This window comes from Bacillus rossius, chromosome 6 (genome assembly GCF_032445375.1).
Source record: "Bacillus rossius redtenbacheri isolate Brsri chromosome 6, Brsri_v3, whole genome shotgun sequence".
NCBI classification, from domain to species: Eukaryota; Metazoa; Arthropoda; class Insecta; order Phasmatodea; family Bacillidae; genus Bacillus; species Bacillus rossius.
The window spans coordinates 38,315,333-38,336,715 of record NC_086334.1 but is presented as its reverse complement, the minus strand read 5'-3'; the positions used below and the strand labels follow the sequence as shown (position 1 = coordinate 38,336,715).

Here is a 21,383-nt window from a genome sequence, read left to right as displayed (position 1 = left end):
ACACGGCCAGTTATTTAGTTAATGATAATATGTTAAACTGATTTACATGTAATGACATGATACATTCACGGGTTTTTCGACACACCCTAACGGCCGATAACAAACATGCATACAACGTGTTGGCCAGTGAAACAGTGCGGCAGCAGCCAATAAATGAACGACAACGTTCTGATTTTACATAAGAATATGGAACCTAACCTCGACAATGGAAAATTGCTCTGGCCATTACCAGGTCCTCAGGTCTCTAACCATGACCAGGGGGATGTATTTTTCGCGAAACAATCTAGGCGCTAGTTAGACTGCCATAAAGTATGCCCACGCCAACAATTTCTTCGTTGTAAGTGACGGCCGTCTACAAAAGAAGCCATTGCAACCTTTTACCAGGCCAATCGAAGACCAGTTTGTTTTGGCACAAACTTCCTGCAATTCGCGTGCCGAAAGTAGACATGTACATGAAACTCCACCAATCACGAGACACTTGCGATGCTTCATGTTTTAACACACAACTAGTCTCTAAATATTTTCGCGAAAAATATTAACCGTGGCCTATCTTAAGGAGAAATGCCAGTATTTGGTTTGAGTGTTTTCGTAAAAACTACATGAAACCGATAGGCTTGGCTTCGAGCAAGGGTCCTCTGGAATGCGAGTTCAACGTTTTGTCGTGGTGGAAATTATAAAATTTTACTGTATATTTTACCACCAGCATGGCTTTCAAACAACTGTGTTTTTGTCCTTGGTTACAGGCTATAATTCAAACACGTATGCCTCTGTGGATGCCCCGCAGTCCACGCGCAGATCTAAGCGCCAATAAAAACGTTCCTCCAAACAAGTGCCGAATCACAAGCCAACCAGCCAACCACTCGACCATCTCACTCGTAGGAGTAATACCAAAATATTTTGTCTGAATAAGTTTTTGATACGACCACCCATAACTGCAAGGGTTTGAAAGAACAAGGGTTGGAGAACAAAAAAAAATCATAACTCCCTTAATAGGTACACTATCAAATCCGTTCAGATTGTTTGTAAATCTTATAATTTTTACCTAAAACTTTTGTCTGAAACCGTTTTTGATAATACAAACCATTACTGCAAGGGGTGAAAATAAGGCTATAGAAATAATTTTTAAATAGATTTACTGTCTAATCCATTATAATTTATTGTAAAACGCCTAAAATTTATCTAAAACATTAAGCTGAAACAATTTTGATAAAACTTTTACCGTTAAAACAGGGATTGAAATTTTTTAAAAATTAAAACATTCTTGGTGTCAAATTTGTCGGAATTTATTAATAATCATCTTAATTTACCTTAAACCCTTGTCCAAAAAAAATTACACGACCACGTTTTAGTGCAACGGTTAAAAATAGTGTTGAAGATAAAAAATAATAATTGCATAACCACTTTTAACAGGCATAAAATGAAATTCTTTAAGACATTTAGTGCAGGATGCATTAAGTTAAAAACATTCAAAATATTTCCACTGCATGGAATATGAGATAAAGTTAAATCGATCTTTTTTCATAATGGCGAACATATAGGATGTTATGTAGGCTTCATTAAGTTTCTAAAATGTTCCAGGAGATTATAGAAGTTTCCAGAAGAAATAGGTACTTCGAAATCTACCTACGCCTGAAGGCAGTGCCGAAAGGAATTTTTCAGATGGCAATCAGTTTCCATCTGAAAAAGCGGAGAGTACCAATACGAAGTTTATTCTAACTGGCAAAATAACCATTAATAACTACATAATTGAAAGCCTCTCTGTATTTGCTTTACGAATGAGCTCAAAACTTAGATGAACGCAATCTCAGCAGTGCTAAATACGTCACAAAGTCAGAAATGCAATAGTGACACACGAATGCTAATAATAGCAGCGTTACAGATATTACTAAAATAGATTATCGTATCAGATATAACCAAGGACGTTTACTAAGTGTTTCAAAATTTGATAATAAATATAGATAACTCTTCGGCAGACAGTCAAATAGCTGTACACACAAACACACACATGTTGACATATATATATATATATATATATATATATATATATATATATATATATATATACATATATATACATATATACATATATTCTGCACAAGGTACTTTCTAGGAATACAACTCAAGAATCAGACCTAAGCTACTAAATAAATAGTCAAATAAAAATAATACCAACTAAATAATAGGCGCATAAAACGTACTTAACCTCTTCAAACTCAATATATTACGAATAAAATACTGATACTTACCTAACAGCATCATGGTTAGAAAAACATTTTAAAAAAAAATTGGTTGTCTGTAAAGTCGGTTTACGTACGATAGTTTAACGTGACATCATAACAAAACATTGATGAAATTATTGCATACTTTTATGAATAAAATTGAATCATTTTTATCGAATTATCACTATGTTGTATGGATAAAAAGAAGGAATTAAATGAAATATACAATTTAATTGATTAATTTACTTTTATTTACACTCATTAATTCAAATATGTTTATTTCTTTAACGAACAGATTATTTTAACTATAACTTTTATACATGTTTGCTATTTAACTTCTTCCAATCTGTGTTAATCTGTTAAGGATAGGACGATGATAGGAAAAGTAGGAAACGAATGGGAGTGTTTCAAGGATGATGTGAAGGAAAATGGTTTACCCAAAACCAAGATGCAGTCAATTTATAAAATTTGGCCTCATTGAAGCATAGTGATATTTTATTGGTGGGATGCCTGAAGTTACTAGTGACCGACTGCCAAGGGCGCAAATCTGTTGGATTAATTGAGTTGGTTGTGAAGGGGGGGGGGGGGGGCAAATTTTCCAGCAGCCAGCGCAGCCCGAGAGTATTGCACGAGGGGTTAACCGACACGTCATCTCTAGATGCGGTGCTTGTATGTTGTATACTGCCCCATATTTTGGCCTACATGCCTGCACTAAGCAGAAAACGTAAAAATATACAGTAAAGTTTTCCATAAGACATAGTTTTGAAATCAGGTCCTTTTCACAGTCACGCATTTTAAGGTGCAGGCAGGCCCACCTTAGAGAGGGGCTTCTTAATTCTAGGGGGGCCAGTCCCCTGCCCCCCCCCCCCCGCGGGGGGATCTACGACCATGGCGACTGCTAAGAATATTTTCTCTTGCGAAGGCTTGGACGTTTAGTATGTTAAACAGATTTTTTTAAATGACTACACAAATATAACAGGCCTACTGTCAGCAGCCAGAATTTTATGGCCTATGAAAATCTCTTAATGTCAAATGTTAACGTTAAGTAAAATTCGTTATGGCATAAAATCTGTGGGAATCAGTATGGCGTTTACTGGGTCCTCTCCCCCCTTAATATAACTAACTAGCTGAATTACCCGGCGTTGCCCGGGCTAAATCACCCTTGGAAGATAATTTTCGTAAAAACTCGCTCCCAGTAGATGGCTTTGTAATATACAAGGGAATAAACGTGCCGAATTTCAAGTATGTAGGTCTTTTAGTTCCTGAGAATTTCTCATTACTTCATAAAAACTTTATCACCCATTTGGGAGTGGAAATTAAAAAAAAAATCCTAAGTGCACCCCTAGGGTACTCAAGGAATATTTCCTCCAAATTTCAAATCTCTAGATACAGCAGATTTAAGGCTGTGCTATGCCTGTCAGTCAGTCACGGAACTGTTTCATAGGAATGGGTACAACGTTCCCCTGGGCACGCTGACATCACTGGACACGAGGATAGCGCGAGCACTGCACCGCCGCCCGTGGCACACGGCGGCCGAGATGTTTTGATTGCCCCGAGAGAAGAAGACATTATGAGGCGCTCATTGCGCCGCGACACGGGTTTTTGTGTAGTTGCCTTCCTCCGGCGGGGCTCCTCGCTCCCACAGCCTGCCTCGAAACACGCTCCCCGCCGTCCCGCAGGTACCTAACCGTTCCCCACACTTCTGTGAACCTTCGAGAATTACATTTTGAAGCTTCTAAAAATGACCTTATCTAGTCTAGTAAATAAAAACGATACATATCTGTGATTTTAATTATTATGTATTACATTTTCTAAGTTATACTTCTTTAGACGTGCTATGGTGAAATGATGAGAGTGAAGTTTCGTCAATCACTTCATTTCTTAGATTGTGTTGTTATAGACAATAGTTACAATATTCTATTTCAGATTATTTTAAATATTAAGTAAATTATTAGGTAGTATATTTTATACAAGTTATAATGCACCATATTTATTTGAATTCATAACCCATTCACCCTCTGAAATAAGTCCTAATGACGCCCATGTCTACACTGTGAATTTTTTTTTATACTTTTACAAGGATATTCCTTGGAAACTCCGTTGCCAACGATACCACTTGTAAAATTGCAAGGCAGAGCTTTGTACCATTTGGAATTTTACAAAGCTCTGCCCTGTAGCTTTACAAGTGATATCGTTGGCAACTGGGTTCCCAAGGACTTTTCTCGTAAAAAAGTAGCTTACAAAATGTTTTACAGTGTATATGACCTAACTCTTTCTAGTACCTAATGTTCTATTAAGTTTATGTAAAATCCAAACTAAGCTGATTTCAAAGGATTACATGGAATAAATTATTTAAGTTAAGGTGCGTGTACTTTTGTGCTCGCGTCAGTAGTTATACTTATCTAATTGACGTAATAAAAATACTAGCTTTAATTTTGCATGCAAATAATTTATAGAAATAAAATAATAAAAGGACTAGGGTGATATTATAAATACATTTGGTTAAGTATAGATTCAATCAAATTAAAAAATAGATATTCAGTATTTAATATTAATATAAACACGCGTATAAAAGTTATTACATAATTTAGCAAAATAATATAATTGTATTTTTAATTATTTATTAGATTATAATGAAAACTTATAATTTATAATGCAAATAAATTATCTTTACTCAAACATAACTTCACTTAAATTAATGAACTTGAATATACACTTTAAAAAGTTTATAAACATAATTTATATCACTAATATTAACAATAAATAAATGTTTTTTTTAATTATATGGGCCAATATTAAATAAAGTTCACTAAAGAAGTGAAATTTAAAAGCAGATGTATAATTATTAAGTGTAATTTTTTGTAGTACGTAGCCCTTTTTTTTCATGCCGTGAAAATTTATTTGCATGGTGCACACTCATCGTAAAATTTCAACCTCATAATTATTTCATAACGCGTCTAAAGAGTATTATTACTTAAAAAAAACTGTCTGTGCGCTGTGTCTGTGTGTGCGTTGAGAGAAAAATAAAACACGAATGCATCATTCGCGACGGCTGCCTGCGTGTTCGACTCGCGGTCAGCACGGCGGACGCGCGGTGTGTTCGTCGACCAAGCGGACCTGCTCCGTTCGCGACGAATGGCAAACAATGGCGAAGCACTGTTGGTGTCTGGTATTGTCACAGCTGGTACTGTTTGGCCGAGATCCCCCGCTGTTCTCCTAGCTTTGCGCACGTAACGATCGGGCGGTGCGCGAAATGCAAACAGGCGCCATTATGACTTACGTAACGACTGGCATGGAGTTCCGTTTGGATGAGACATAAAAAAAAAAAAATTATGAGAGACACTGTGAACGTTTGAACTTACATCATGACACTAACTTTCTAATGAAACAGTTTTTACAAGAAGGTTGCTTTAATTTCAGTGGGTACTAGCTGAAACATTCCCGTGAAGCCAAGGGCTTCACGCATCGTTAAAAGACTTATTTTAGTATATTATAAATTGCATATTTTATATATCATGATATTACGGTCCGAGAGTGAATAAAGCATTAATAATGCAACAGCCGTTGACAGGAAATAAAAAAAGCCAAAAAAACAAAAACAAAGCAATAGCGAAATTTCATCAAGCTCTGAATAAAACTGTAGATTTATATAAGAAAGGTAGAAACCTAATCACAGACAAGCGGAAACCTTTATAGTTATAGATTCTACTCTTTTTTTTCTTCTAAGGAAGTGATTTATGCTGATGCATAAATTGACCGCGGTCACGAATTCGAGTGATCGAGTTCGATTCCCGACGGGATGAAACGCAGATTTTTTCTGAAAGTGGGAAAAGGTGACGGTATGTTGCCGGTGGGTTTTCTTGGGGTACTCCCTTTTCCTCGTGTTCTCTTCATGGACGGTGCGACGTGTAAACAACCGCCAGGACCGCTGCATACCGTGAACCGTGGCATACGAAGTATAATGCCTATTCCTAAAACGCGATCATGAAAAAAAAAACTCACTGATCGTCAGTGTACCAACATAGCCTACTATCACTTTTGTTTTCTGTTTCCCAAGACATGAGTATGCTATTTAATATCTGTCATGTACCTTGACTCAACATTTGTCATTCCTGTAGCGACCGTTATAACCTATTGCACGTTTATTTAATTTTTTAGCAATTTTCAAACACAAATTGTTCGTATTTTTCAATAAATTTATATCCCGCATTATGGTTTAAGCACGTTGAACACTCTAATTTAATTAGTTCAGGCTAAACGAAAGATAAAAACAATTACTTAAATTTATTAGAGATGGAATTCAAATCATATTCCTGGGTTTATCGCTCCCTAGATAAGAATAAGATAACAATCCCATGGCGATATCTGATAGTGTTAAGATTCGGCAACTTGAAAGTCATGCGTTAATTCAATAATTTCATATAGGCTAAGTTATTTACTTACTGTTGCTTCGTGCAAGGAATAATTAAGGTTTCCATCTAAACTCTTAAAACAAAAATCTTTGAAACTACCGCGAATCAATGCTTAGCAGACTGGAGAACTGTTAAAACTGCTCAATTATGAGTCAGTGTGAGATAGATTTTTTTAAAAAGATTTCCAGAGACAATTAATTCACTTCCTTAGTAAATCAGTTGCCAACGATATCAGTTGTAAAATTGTAAGTCAAAGCTTTGAACCATTTGCAATTTTACAAATTTCTGCCTTGCAGTTTTACAAGGAAACCATTGGCAACTGGGTTTCCAAAGATTTTCCTTGTAAAAATTACAAAAAATGTTTTACAGGATATTAACTTTCTGAGTTACCTATGACTTACCCGGCCCTGTTATAAATATGTCACACGGGCGTTCATTTGTTGGAAAAACCTCTAACAAAACAGGCGAGAGTTCGAAAAATAACTGAGCAGCAAGAGGTGGGTGTGACTACAAAAATATTTTTTTTTGCAGACAAATTGTTAAATTATACATTATTTCATTTGGTGTCAAACTTGATTAACCTCTTTTTAAGAAATTTCCAATTGTGGTAGTTGCCCCCTTATAAATCTGTATATATGTATAGATTTTTTTATATTTAAAAATGTTGATTAATTTTTGTTGTAAAGTTGTTACAATTATGTATTAAACAGATACATTGTTCACACTTGCATACCGTCTGCCATCTATCGCACTGACTTGATAACAACGCCGTATTTTCACACGAAAATCTTGGAGCTGTCGGGTATTAGTCCTTAGCGTATTTGCTTAAGCGGAATCAGGCTTCGCCATCTTGCAATTTTTAACATTTTTTTATACCGCTTGCAGTAAAGCGTCCGTGTTAATTTTTTTTAATTTTTTTTTATTTTTGTTAGACGTGCTTTGGCTGCTCGTTGAAATTAACACTTGTGAACTGGTGTGATTATCGTGATGGTTACAGTTGCCCGCGTGAAATAATATGTTATTTCCTCGCGGTGCTTACAGGCTAGAGCCTGCGAGTAAATATGTGGTTGCAACAAGGTGTAGAAGGTTTGGGAGATAATATTTAAGCCCTGACATGTGAAAAATTGGGACAAATAGTTCAAAAATTTGAATTACAGCAGAATGATGGAGAAATCCATGGTGGGGGAGGGGGGAGGAGGGGCAAATCCTCCTTGAAGTTTTGGACGTGCATATACAAATAATCCATGGATCTCTTAGTTGAACACGAGCTTCTTTTAATTTCAACCGTGGGGTCGTGGTGGGTTCTGAGGATCGATGTTTGGTTTCTACCACAATATATATTTTTCTGAGGGAAATCGTCGTCACGTCACTTCACGCCTATATGTGTTAATTCAGTTTATTGGCTACCCCTTTAGTGATTTTACTCTGTTCAGACGGAATTGAATAACAAACATTCAAACTTAGAAACTTTCACAATTAGGTTAGCAGGGAGTATTGTAGTGTGATAATAATCCGTTCAAAAAGTATGTAAACTATTTAGTTAATACTAAATATAGGTGAGTCCCTGTTTAATTGTGGTAACGCTGATCACTGTAACCAATGGAATGTACAATTAATATCGAAGTAGCGTAAAAGTAACGCTATTTTAACTTGCAAACAATTGAAAATCTAATTTTTTATGAGCTAAATAGATAAATATTTTTTTTACTTCCATATTTATCTTTATCTCGCTACGTACTTGCAAAAAAATCCAACAAGTGCTTAAAAATTAATGAAGGAAAAAAATTGTATTTACTTTACAAAAAATAAAAACAATAAAATGATTAACTGGCAATTATCACATTTGGCGTAGTAAATTAAAATTATTTGATATTAATTACGAACCAACTTTTATGAACTGAAGCAATTTCAATAAATTAGATACTTTAAATCAAAACCCACATATAATACTACATTCAAATAAAATTTCAATTATTATATTCGTAAAATAATTCTGTAAAATTGGCAATACAGTTTGTATTGCTTACTCACATAATTTAATATATTTTAAAAAGTTTTCAAACGCTTAGTGTTTATTGGCTGCACTGCAAAATAGGCCTACACAGAACGAAAGCCATTGCTGTAGACACGATTAAAGTAACTCACGTGAAACAGGTATAACTATTTTTTATCGTTTAGCGTGGAGGCTTCCGAGATATTGGTCTTTGTCAAAAGCCGGAAAACATCCTGGAAAGGAAGTTCACAGACAGCAAACAAATGCATCGGCTTGTCTGTGGAAACTGATCTACTTGGGCCACAGACAGACATACATCTAAATACTACAATGATATAACTTCGCTGATATTATGAACTGTGATTGACACATGCTCACAGGTAATCCACGATGTCGCAACTTTTCTGTAGAATCTACCGATTAGGTTATTATTAACTTTTCTTTTCAGTGAGCATCGTGTTACTAAATGCACAATGGCTGATGAATGCCTAAGGGCGCTACGACGGTTTAACTAGGGATGAACTTGAGGGGTAACACGAATAAGAGAGTTCCTACCTGTAAGAAAAAATTGTACTTTTTACGAGGAAATTCCTTGAAAACTCAGTTGCCAACGATATCACTTGTAATAATGCAAGGCAGAGCTTTGTAACAAATGAAAACTGTACAAAGCTCTGCCTTGAATTTTTAACAAGTGAAATTGTTGGCAAATGAGTTTCCAAGGGCTATACTTGGAAAAGTACAAAACATGTTTTACAGTGTTATGCTACAACGAAGTTTAGTTTAGTTCGCGCTGAATTTCACAACAATCCCTAGCCATTGGCTGACACGCTTAGGTCAGATGCTTGTTTCGGCACCTGGTCGTGCAGAGTTGAGAAATGTTTTCATTTCAGAGTATAACCAGGAAAATCAGTATCAATGATCAGCTTATGATGGAAACAGCAAAGAAAAGTTTTTATTTATGATAAATAGGTATTATAGCATTACGTTATGTGTGATGTAACGATATTTTGTTATTACGTTATTTTATCAGAGTAGAATTATTATTTCTAATATATTTTTTTTGTAAGATATAGCATTTTAAATGAGTTCTAGTTGGTGACTGGGAGAAGTCTATAGCTCAAGGGGCAAAGGTCGTTGTGGACAAAAAAAATAACTGAAGTCGGGTCGTAAATCGCGAAATGTTTAGTTCCTGGCCACGGAGGAAGTGTTGGCGGTGATATCACTCTGTCCCGGCATTAGGACCAGCAAGGGGTGTCCGGCATGGTGGGGATGGGGGGGGGAACCCATAACGGCGCACGGGGGTCGACCCCCATCGGACGAGAGGACTCTCGGGGCCATGGGAAAGCGTGCCTCGTGATTCGCCAGTCATGCCAGGGCACTCAGGAGGCACCCCCTCCCCCCCCCCTTAAACGCCCACTGCGTCTGCCCCAGCCTCCCCTCGACAGAGCACGGGGGTCCCGCTTCGAGACCGGCCGACCCGCTTACCGCTAATTCCCCTCCCCTCCTCCGCGGCCAGCAGTCCATCATCTCTCGCCCGCGGTCACGAGAAGGCCAGCGGTCATGAGGAGGCCAGCGAGTGCGCTCTGAGCCCTTAAGGCCCCGTCTCACACGACATGCCGAATTTTTTTAAATTTTTTTTCCGACACTACTTTTTTTAAGGGTCTTTTTCTGAATATTTAATTCGATACTTGCCTGTCATTCGTTATTCTGCCACAAATGTCTTCAACAGATATTCACTTTGTTTAATATTAAGTCGCGCATGTGATCATAATTACGAAAACTTGCGCGCCTTAAAACATTAAATTAGCAGGAAAATCACTTAAATGAAAATATCGACAAAAAAATCTACTCGCCATGTGAGACCCGAGCCTTAACCACGTTGAATTTCAATTTAATTAAATTATCAGGAGGTCTGCAATGTCAGGATACTTTATAAAGATCTATCAATTATATTTTCTTTTAACTTTTCTATATCCCCGGGTCATTTTCATGTATAATGAACAATATTAAACAGTATGGAATTTACGGAATTGATCTACTTATTGCAGGAACGTGCCGAAACATTTTCAGAGAATATTCCTTTTCATGATGTAAGTGAGAAGTCTCAAACTATTAACATATTTAACGTGAAGCCAGCGAGGCGTTTAAGAAAATGCAATTCAGCAAACGTTTGCTGGAAAATTCTATTTTCGTGACTTATAGCACCGATATTATTTAGTTACCTGTTTTTTACTTTGACCTGTAAACATCCTATATATAATTTATTTTGCGTGTAATCGACTACTACGCAATTATAGAAAATGACCATCTATGAGTAAGTCAAAGTAAATTGGAGAATGAACTATAGCGCTTCTTATCCTTAGATTGCAGTGTGCATTTTAATGTGCACGTACTCTCTTTCCAATGTACAATATCACTACTATTAGCGCTGTTCTTGTTTCAGTAAGTTCTGTTGCCAGATGCAAAGAGCACAAAAGTTTTAGACACAACTTTATAATTCAAAAAAATGTTATAAATATATTAAAGAAAAATTTATTTTTTTAGATTAAAATTGGAATGTGAATTTTGGAAAAAACAGTTTATTGTTTTTTTTCAAGAGCATCTTTTGATAATATTCAATTCTCTCTTCTGGCAAAATTTATCAGAACGACGGCATCTTGATTTGAACCATTTATGAATATTATTTTAAATTTCCGTTCAATGTTAAAAATTTGTAGTCTTATCAACTATAGTAATTAATAATATCTTTTTAATAAAAGTGACGGATTACTACAAATAGTTTCTCCTCTAAAATAATATTTGGAATTTATGATTTATATTTTTTGCTTTCAAAACTGTAATAACTATCAAAAGGCTCTGTCTGATACAACATATTGGTAAAATTAAAAATATATAACTTATCGTAATCATCGATAGTATATAAAATAATAATGTTAATGGTAACAAGCTGAGTAGTATCAATATGGCAACAGTGAGTGCCATACTGCAATCCAAGAGTCAGAGTATAAACATGAACAATTTGTCGAGTAACAATCCCAGTGTTCGCCTGGATATTTTTTGATAAACCCGGGTCCACTGGACTGCGAGTCAGGTGCCTTAACCACTGTTACCACCTCGCCCTACACCATGCTGATGTATGGGCGTTGTGACGAAGTACGAGCGGCAAAGACATTTCCCACGAACCCACGAATTAAATCCTCTTTGTTGTTTAGGAAAATGTTAAATTCATAGAAAATGTACAATGTTTGTATGCTTCATTACCAATACAATATAAAATTCAATAAATTCCGTTACATGTTAAGAACATTACGAAAACTGTTTTTATATTGAAAGGAATACGTAGTTTACACAATAATTTTTTTTGCCATTAGATAGTGGCTACTGCTGACTATCATTTCAAATTCAATTGAAAAATTATTTAATATGTTAGCACTTTGGATCTTTGAATAGATGCTTCCAGTGACTGAAACACACTGGTTTATAATATTATCTCCAAACGTTTTACCACAATGAGTTTTCAGTGTACAGTGGTATTGAAAACAGCTAAAACTCGATAGCAGAATTTTCCGCCAATGGTGTTGCACATATTTAAATTTCAGAATCCAATTCATAGTGTTCGTTTCACTGGCGTCGAAGGAAGAAACCAAACAAGTGAGGTGCAAGTCGCACTCGAGCACCGGAAGTTCCGTGCCACATTAAATTGAAGAACAATTGTGGATGTAAGTGTTCTAAATAATTGTTCTTTGAACGTAACACATGCTCCACATAAGGACATATAACTGTTATTCTTAACTTTCGCAGATTTCCCCAAAGAGTTCCATAAAAAAAATACATGTGAGCGAATCTTTCAGTACATACTAGCGAGAGAAGTATAACATCTAATAACCTAGGTAACGAACGAATGCATGTGTTATTATGTTGCAAATACACTTATAATACGAAACGCGGTCAAGAAATTTAACTTAGAACGAACGTGATAAATATACAGGTACGTAAATTGTGTTTTCAAATACATTTCTGGACGGGAATCACACGTAGTTTCCGCACCTGCCGCTGGAATTTGTTGCCGAAGCAGCTTTTTTGAAATGTTAAACTAAATAACGGAACAGTTCCGATAAATGCGTAGAATACTTGAAAAAAATACTAAACCCTGGCTTTAGTTCTGATTTTTGACAAGAAATTTTACTTATTACTGCCCAATTTGTTTAATTTGATTAAACCTTTACTACTATAAAGTTTAACTTTAGCTTTGTAAATTTTGGTTTGCGCCATCCGCCACAGATGGCAGTATCAAGGTTACACATTTCCGTTCTGTGCAACTTCCATTCCATTCACGAAATTACTCCTATCAAATGCCGTATACCGAGAGCTAAAATGTTACACAGCAAAAAGTTCTGAAACTATCACTCATACGTCGTACAACTTATCACGCCATAACATTCCGTTTAAAAATAGTTTTAAAAAAATTTGCACTCGAGTTATACTTTTACAACGGTACGCATCAAACACATATGTTTATAAATTTGTTAACGTTCCTATTGCATGAACGGAATCGACCTTTAAAGAAAAAAAAAAGAAAAATTCGACATTTTGTTTTTGTTTTAGGGCAAAAATACAGTACAAGCGACTCTGAAGTGTTCCGCATTGTTGGGTATGGAACTAAAAAAACGTTTTTGAATGAGTATGTATAAACATCTAGCTGTTAGATAACCATTTTCGATTATTTAGATAAAATGTGATTTAATGATAGTGGAGCAGATTAGCTTCTAACCCACTGTCAATGGGTGCGAATCCAAAAATGGGAATGGGTGAATTTAGATTTTTTTTTTTTTTGCTATAAACCGTCAACACTAAGTTTTCGTTGTTTTAAATTATAGAAGCTCTCCCGTTAAATTCAGTTTACTCTCACTTTTAAGTGTTGTTTACTAGGTTAGCGAAGTGTTATTAAAAAATGTCAATTTTTTTTAGATGTGTACAAAAATACTACCTATCAAATGTTTTTTTAAGGTCGTTTGGATTAGATTACCGACCACAAACCGAAATCCGCCCGATTGCCGCCCATACATGTAACATTTAATTTTTTGGGTAAAATTTTGATTGTTTCAGTTATTTGGGATAGGCTACCCATTGTTTTTCTATAGTTTTTTTTTTCAGGATGAAATGTGGGTAGTGTATGTAGTAACTAATTCCCCCACCCCTCTCCAAAACCACCCCAATTTTCCTGAAATTATACATTTTTTGATAATTTATGACATATTTCAATCATACGCAACTTAACTTATTAAGAACTAGAATAATTATTGTCATTCAGCTGCGATGTGCTACTACACTCGAAGTGAACATTAACAGATATGAAACAATGATTCTAACGCCACATCATCACCAAATTCCATAAGTATTGTGTTAAAAACGTGTTTTTAAATACTAGTTTGGCAGGGGAAAAAAATAAAACCGTAGTCAGGAGCAGCAGCAGCAGCAAGAATAAAGTTTGCTTATGATGTCAAATTTCAGAACACAAGGCATATAACATTAAACTTCTAATTTTATAACTTTAATTTATTTAACTATCAATACGTTTAAGGAACAATAACAATAAGTAATCTGCTTCAAACCTTTTAAATGTGTTTGCAATTATGTTTAAAACTAGCCTATTCTTTTAATGAAAGCAATAAAAAACTAGAATCATTTTAGTAGTTTTTTATATTAAAAATTGACTTGACATTTGTTTACGACCCTCCCCCAAATCTTCAGTCAACAACAGCGTGGAGACGGGATTTTTGCAATAAATTACATTTAATTCACGGAAATAAATTAGAAAATTTTAGAGTGGTGATAATTTTACACTTGGAATCATTTACAGACAAACTATCGAATATTCTTCACAGAAGAAATATTTTTATCTTAAAATACTAACAAATTTAAATCACTAAAACACGTAATATATACGTATAACGTTAAAATTATTATTGGCCCACAAAATCAATTAAAACAATATTCAACAAACACGGGTATTTAGGAATATGAACGTGTTATCTTTTACACGTTCATATGAATAAACAAGCACGAAAAAATGGAGTGTGGCAATTTCAAGAAATGTTAATAAAATCAGCGTTGTTCAAAATACACATAGATTACTTTTTTCACGAATAACTGTACGTAGAAATATTTTGGTGTTTCATAAACGTCAGGTGAATAACTAGCAAGATGTATTTTTAGTATAAAATGTAGGACTTAATTTTTTTGTCTTGTAACTAAACGCTGTCAATTAATAAGCATAAGATTAAATTTAAAGTAATCAAAGTTTAATTCAAGACAAAACTATCTGATTTAAAAACAACTTGAATATCCCTTCATGTGTTAAATAAGAACTACATTTATTGTCACGCAAAAGAAAACAACTAGAAGAAAACATAGGAACGTTACGCCATGGCAAAGCTTAAAAATGTTGACATTCCGACGATTTAGAAAATGATTTGACAGCAAAAAAAAAAACATACATTTGAGAAAATTACGACGTTCAGGTTATAACGTTCAGATTAATGGGGTACTAAATACAAAAAGTAAGTAAAACACCCTTGTTCATTGGAATATTAAGTAAATGGATATAAAAAATCATGGAACGTACCGTTTTTTCTTCTGTAACGCTAATATTTAGATAAAACGTCCAATTATGTAATGACAATGTTGTATAGTTAAAAAAATTAATTGGAAATTATGTATATTTTATTGAATGAATACAAACAAAATAAAATAAGTAACACAAATACGTCGAGTATACCTACACTGTGAATTGTAAGCTGCGATGGGCAAACAAATTACTTCTCTATTCATGGTTTCAACACTGAAGGCAACAAGGTAAAAAAAACATCCATATATTTAAAATTGCGTACGCGCGTCTGACATGAGTAAATTATTTTTAGATTGTCTTTCTAAATTACCAAGGTTAAACGGTAGGCAAGGCATTAATGTAATTATTAGCATTATTTTTTGCACTTAAAAAGGTAATTAAGGTAACAATTAACTATTTATTTACGTCGAGTAAGAAACCGTTAGTGCAGTGCTTCCTCGCAACATTTTCGCTCAATATTGTCAGAACGAGTGAAATCAAATATTTCTATTGCAAAAACTACTTTTCTGTGACTTGCAAAGTTATTTAAAATTTTCGTTCGTTCAGTATGCGTGCGAGATGAGAATCAACCAGCACGTACCTGGTGAATCGTTCAGAAGAAAAAGTTCCAATTAGAATCATTTTTAACGACGTGTACAAAAAACTTTGCGTCTCTTCCGGTAAATGTCTAGGATTATTCAGCGGCATGGCGAAAACGCATCGCAAAAAAAAACACTGATGTTATTACAATTTTTTTTCCAAGTGAATTTTATATAAAAATAAATTTTGGTTCAATACATAAATGTATTCAGTCTTTAGTCACGGGAATAATTTATTTTACAAGTATTTACAACATGTAGAGGATTTTTAAAAAAATTACTACTAAATGAAGGACATGTTTATGTCAGTTTTGCAATTTGTTCGCTGGTAAACTAAAGCAGCAGATGCAAAATCCCCGTGGAGAAAATAACGTGACGTTCAAGTGACGCGGGTAGACAAGGAAAAGGACAATAAACAAGCGCGCCGCGACCCGGTCTGGCGTCGGGGCGCCGGGCGTCCTCGCGCGACGCCGCCCGGTCCCGAGCGCCACGACGCCGGGCGTCGCTCCCCGCCGACCCGGCCGCGCGGCGGAAAACGGGGGAGGGCCCGCCGCCGCCCCGCGAAAATAGAAAAATTTAAAAAATACTTGAATTCGCAAGGGCCTCGCACTCTCTCTCCCCCTCCCTCGCCCATGGCCGAGCAGCCGCCACATCGTCCGCATGTCGTTACGGTCCGTTTCTCGCGCCGAAGCTTCGCCCGCGGCGACCGAACTCATCTCGAGTCCCGGCGTCGCGACGCCCAAGTCCTGACCCCGTCGCTCCTATCCCGCTACTGAAGGGACCCGCGTGCCAAGTTTGGAAAAAAAAAAACTCCTTTTCACCCCAATTTCTCTCTCGCGCGCGCATCACTATAAGATGATTATCATAAGTTGGCAGAGAAGAACGAACGAAGGAAAGAAAGAGATGGTTGTTTTTTTTTTTTTTTCCACTCCCGCGGCTCCACCTACCATCCCCTTTTTCGAGTGCTAAAGCGCTCATTAATTAAAAACTTGGATCACGTGACGTAACGTCATCAACCCACCCTCCCTATTCCTCTTTTCGCTCTTCTTTTCTTCATCTTTTCCCTTAATTCTTATTCTTTTAGCGAACTTCGCTACGTCTTTTTTCTCACGCCCCCCCTTTTTCCCTCTTCTTGCAATCCCGCACCCCCTCCAACCCCTCAAAAATGAAAATGAGACGAACACGCCTGCGAGGATAAAAATAAGGGGAGGGAAATTATAAATGCATCGACTTTCTTCCCCATCCCCCGCGCGAGATGTTTGTTTTAATTGAACGAAATTAAAGAGTCGCGACAAAATGCGAGGTCGTATCATGAATTAAAGATCGCGGCACAGACATACAAAAACACTGTAATATCGAAACACTGTTTGATTTCCCTACCTTGAGCTATCCTTACTGCAGGCATCTTAATCCTCATCTTGGATCGTTGAACGACTGCTATCTTCGTCTTGAGTTAACCACTGGTCGCAAATATTTCGGTGAGTAAATAAAGTTGAAAACAAAAACAAACAAAAAATAAATAATAAAAAAAAACGCACACGCGACGTGAACAAGTATAATTATTTACGCGAGCGGCGGCGGACGACACACGTCTTGCACACGTGTAGACGGTGGAGGCGTCGCGGCGCCCGACGTCCGTCCATGGCGGGTGAAGGAGGGGCGGGGGCGCCTCCCTGGCTCGTGCTCGTCTCTCCCTGCCCGCTCGGCCGCTGAGCTGTCAGTCGACTGGCGGCTCGGACGCCCCGGCACCATTGCCGGCGCGCTGGCGCGGTCAGGCCGGGGAGAGAGAAGACCCTCAGCGGCCGGCTTCGGCTGCCTTCGGGTCCGCTCGGGCCGCGCCGGCCACACCGCAACTAGCCACCGTCCCTCCCTCCAGGCCCCTACCCCTACCCCGGCCGCGCGGTTGGGGAGGGGGGCCGGGAGGGGAAGTGCTGGTGGCGGACTCGGCCGTTGGGCGGCGCGCGCTGGTGCTTCTCTCCTTGCGCGCGTCTGTGTGTGTGTGTAGGGACGCCGGGCGCCCGGACGCCCCTTCCCCCCCTCCAGCATGCCCCCTTTCTCCTTCCCCTCTCGCAACCCCTCGCCCGAGCGCCGCGCGTAGTTTCGGGATCCGACGTCGGACGTCCGCGTGGCGCTGCCTGTCAATCAGATATCCACTCGCGCGAAGGCCGGAGGAAAAAAAAAATTCTCCATCCTCCTTCTTCCACCTCTTTCCATCCCTCTCCCACACCTTTCTTTCCCTCCTCACCTTCCGCGTAAAAAGTGAAGGAGGCACGACGCCCCGCGAGATACTTTTTGCACCGCTATAGACGACACACACAGCGCAGGAGAGGAATATTTACTCAACTGTTTTCGAAACGTCGCGTTGTTTTAACACTTTTTTTTTACCTCTCACCCTTCCTCAGCCCCTTTGACGTGGGCGACAGTTTCATGTTCGCCCTTAACCACGACCGTATTTTTCGGTCGTCACGCGCCAACCATTTTCGCGAACAAAACACTTTTAAAAAAATAATAAACGCGTGCGTCTCGCGTCGCGCAGTCGTCGAGTTGATGTCGGTTCGCGCCAGTTCACGCTCTGGAGCGAGCGTCGTGACGCTTTTCATTTTGTTGGACGCTCGTCGAGGAAGAAAGGATGCGGTAAATAATTTACAAAATTGCAACGTCATATATATATATATATATACACACACACATACATACATATATATTCGTGCCAGATGTGGCATTGCAAAAAATAACCAGGTATAAACTCTGAGCGAGTTACGGAAAAATTTAGTAGGTTGCTACTGTGGAGACCTGGAATTATTGACTGATTTCACTGAAACAAAATCGGAACTTTTGCCAACTTGTCATTGGGTTGTATTTTTCATAGCCAGAATCCAACTACCAGCTAAATGAAGTCCGAATCATGAGCGATCATACGCCTGAAAAAAGACGATTAAGTTAAGAAATTAAATTGACATGAGAAAACAGACAATAATAATTATTGACTCTGTTGTTACAATGGTCCTACGAAACATAACACCATATAAGGCTCAGGTAACGTCTATACAGCAAAACCTCTAATGGGTAAGTTAGTCAATACAGGCTACCCGCAAGGCCATGACCAGATAACGATATTATTAGGGACTGGAAAAATTCGCAGTTTCAATGACCTTCAGGATAGACTACACAGGCCTCAGTATACTCGGGAAAATAACGCCTGTTCATTGGCTGCTGACTTGTGAGTCGTCTCAACTAGTTTGCTTGTGATACGATACTTCTTTGTTTGAGCATTTCCCATTGGCCCAGAGTCGTCCAGATGAACAGTGAACCAATAGCAAAAACAGCTTTAAGGTATATGTATTTGAATTTTAGCGTATCGCGAAATGAATCCGCGAATTTTTCCGGTCTCTAGATATTATGTGTTCGAATGACACGAAAAGATTAATTGTTCGTTCCGTTTAAAGAATAAATAAGGTTATTTTATTTCATATGTCAAACCCCGCATAAAATTAGTGGTATCGTTGAACTAAAGTCTGACCTAAGTCTAGATTGTAGTTTTTTGACCTAAGTCATTGAGGCTTTTCTTCACCTGCCATGTCGATATGTTGATTGATTTGGCTGATTTCAGATATGTATAATGAAATATTTCGAAAATGGGACTACAGAAGTAGGTAATGCACGATTAATTATCCATCTATGGAAACATATGAAAACCAACTTATAATGAGTGACCATGCAGAAATTACAATTGGCCTCGCATTTTGTAGATAGCGGACAACGTAAAGAATAATACCTAGCGATAAAATTAAATACTACAAAAATGTATTGGCAATTATTTTACAGTGAACATTCGCAACATTTGCAACAAGACATAAATGATTACATCTCACGTGCAAGGTGAAACCGAACCTTTGCTGAGTCGTTTGTCTTTCAGGTTGAGCTGCAACAAGACATGGAGAAACCTCGGGCACAGCAATCATTTTCACAGATGTGGTTCCGGCCTGGATGCCAAGAGACAACAGAATGAAAAAAAGGAACTAAACAAAATTAAGTAAATAAGCGTTAATCAACCAATGGGTCATTCTTGAGGAGAAAAGGTTAGGTTTATAAATTCATATTAATTTTAATGCTAAATAATTAAGAATCAGCGTAACATACTTTTTTTTTTCGAGCTACTAACGATTCTACAATGGGTGCGTGTTGGACATACAAATATTATGTAATTTGTTTCGGAATTACTACAGAAACGTTGCCGGTCAATAACGACTCGGAATATTTGAGGGCTTCCGTTACATGCAGACTAGACTTAATGATACTGTGTTTTATTGACTGTTGGTCGTTTGTTAGTTGGCTATAGTCCTCAAAAGGAGGCACTGCAGTGTTGAATGAACTGAATATGATGAGAACGTTCAGTGGCCGTTGGTTTGTCATTAGTTTGGACCACCTAGTGGGCCTGTCAAAACAGTTGTGGCCAGATAGATTTCTTCGTAAAAAAAATACAATCGTTTAGAGTTTAACTTGTCGTTAGATGAATACGCGAAATTTAAGAACTAGCAAATCGTTCAGCAGGTTGCCACAGTGGATACCACAGTGGTTATACGAGCTGTGATAAAAAAAATACTGTGAATAATTTTTCTACGAACAAATTAATAAGCGTACATCAAATAATAACTTGTTTCCTTCAAAATACTCTCCTTGGCTAGCGATGCACACTGAACCCAATATTCATTCATTCATTTCTGGAAGGTTTTTCGGGGGGGGGGGGGGTCCTTCAGCTGCTCCGTTTACTATGCACACAGCCAACGTACTTTGGTTATTTCCGCGTGCTTTTTTATCCTTGACGTAAACAGGTCACAGGATTCTGCAGTATCTGAAACCAAAAAGATTCCTTTTTTCATCCGAGGTAAATAAATCAACGAAAAGTCGCTAAAGTGATTAAAAACGTAACTAGAAAAGGAGGGAGGGGTAGACGGTGGTTGTGTCCCGGGCGCCACATTTAAGGGGGGGGGGGGATTGGAATTAAACTGGCAGAGTAATTTTTACTATAGAACTTTACTCGGATATCATAGTGTTACAACACAAAAAAAAATTGAGGGCAGATTAAAACAGTTATTTGTATTGAAATATGCATACAGCCACATGTATATCGTCAAATTTAAAAAAAAATGAAATGACAAGACTGCAAATTATTATATTTATTTACCATTTAAGCTTTAAAAATGTTTTTGGAATAGTGGAATTAATATGCGGTGGCGATATGAGGTGATGTCGGGAAACGATTTGGTTTGTTTGGAGCGCTAAGATGAGTTCTTTACCCCGGGTGGAAACTGGTCTAGTCACGTCCCTGAATGTGATTGTAATAAAAATGTAAACAACAGTGTTGAAAGTAGACTTGAAGCTCGCATAGACATCTGCTCTGATTTGATCCGCAGTTCTCTCGACACGCTCTTTGGGACTCTGAACCAAGAAGAAAAGGCAGCGCTGGCACAATCGCGCGCACCAGATTCCGAAGCACGCACGCCTCTGGCCCCTGCGTGGGGTGGCCGAACGAGCGCACCGAAACAGGGTTTG

At 37.6% G+C, this 21,383-nt stretch overlaps 1 protein-coding gene across 2 annotated transcripts in view; it reads right to left on the bottom strand.

The window, feature by feature from the left end:
* Positions 1–17,835, bottom strand: part of LOC134533053 (B-cell lymphoma/leukemia 11B) — a 218,055-nt gene extending 200,220 nt beyond the window's left edge. For both annotated transcript variants that reach the window (XM_063370240.1, XM_063370239.1), the window contains exon 1: positions 17,211–17,835. Coding sequence is in view for 1 of the 2 variants with exons in the window: in XM_063370239.1 (XP_063226309.1) it covers positions 17,211–17,247 (37 nt within the window). In the remaining variant the exon portion in view is untranslated. The remainder of the gene's footprint in view (positions 1–17,210) is intronic.
* Positions 17,836–21,383: the final 3,548 nt, after the last annotated feature.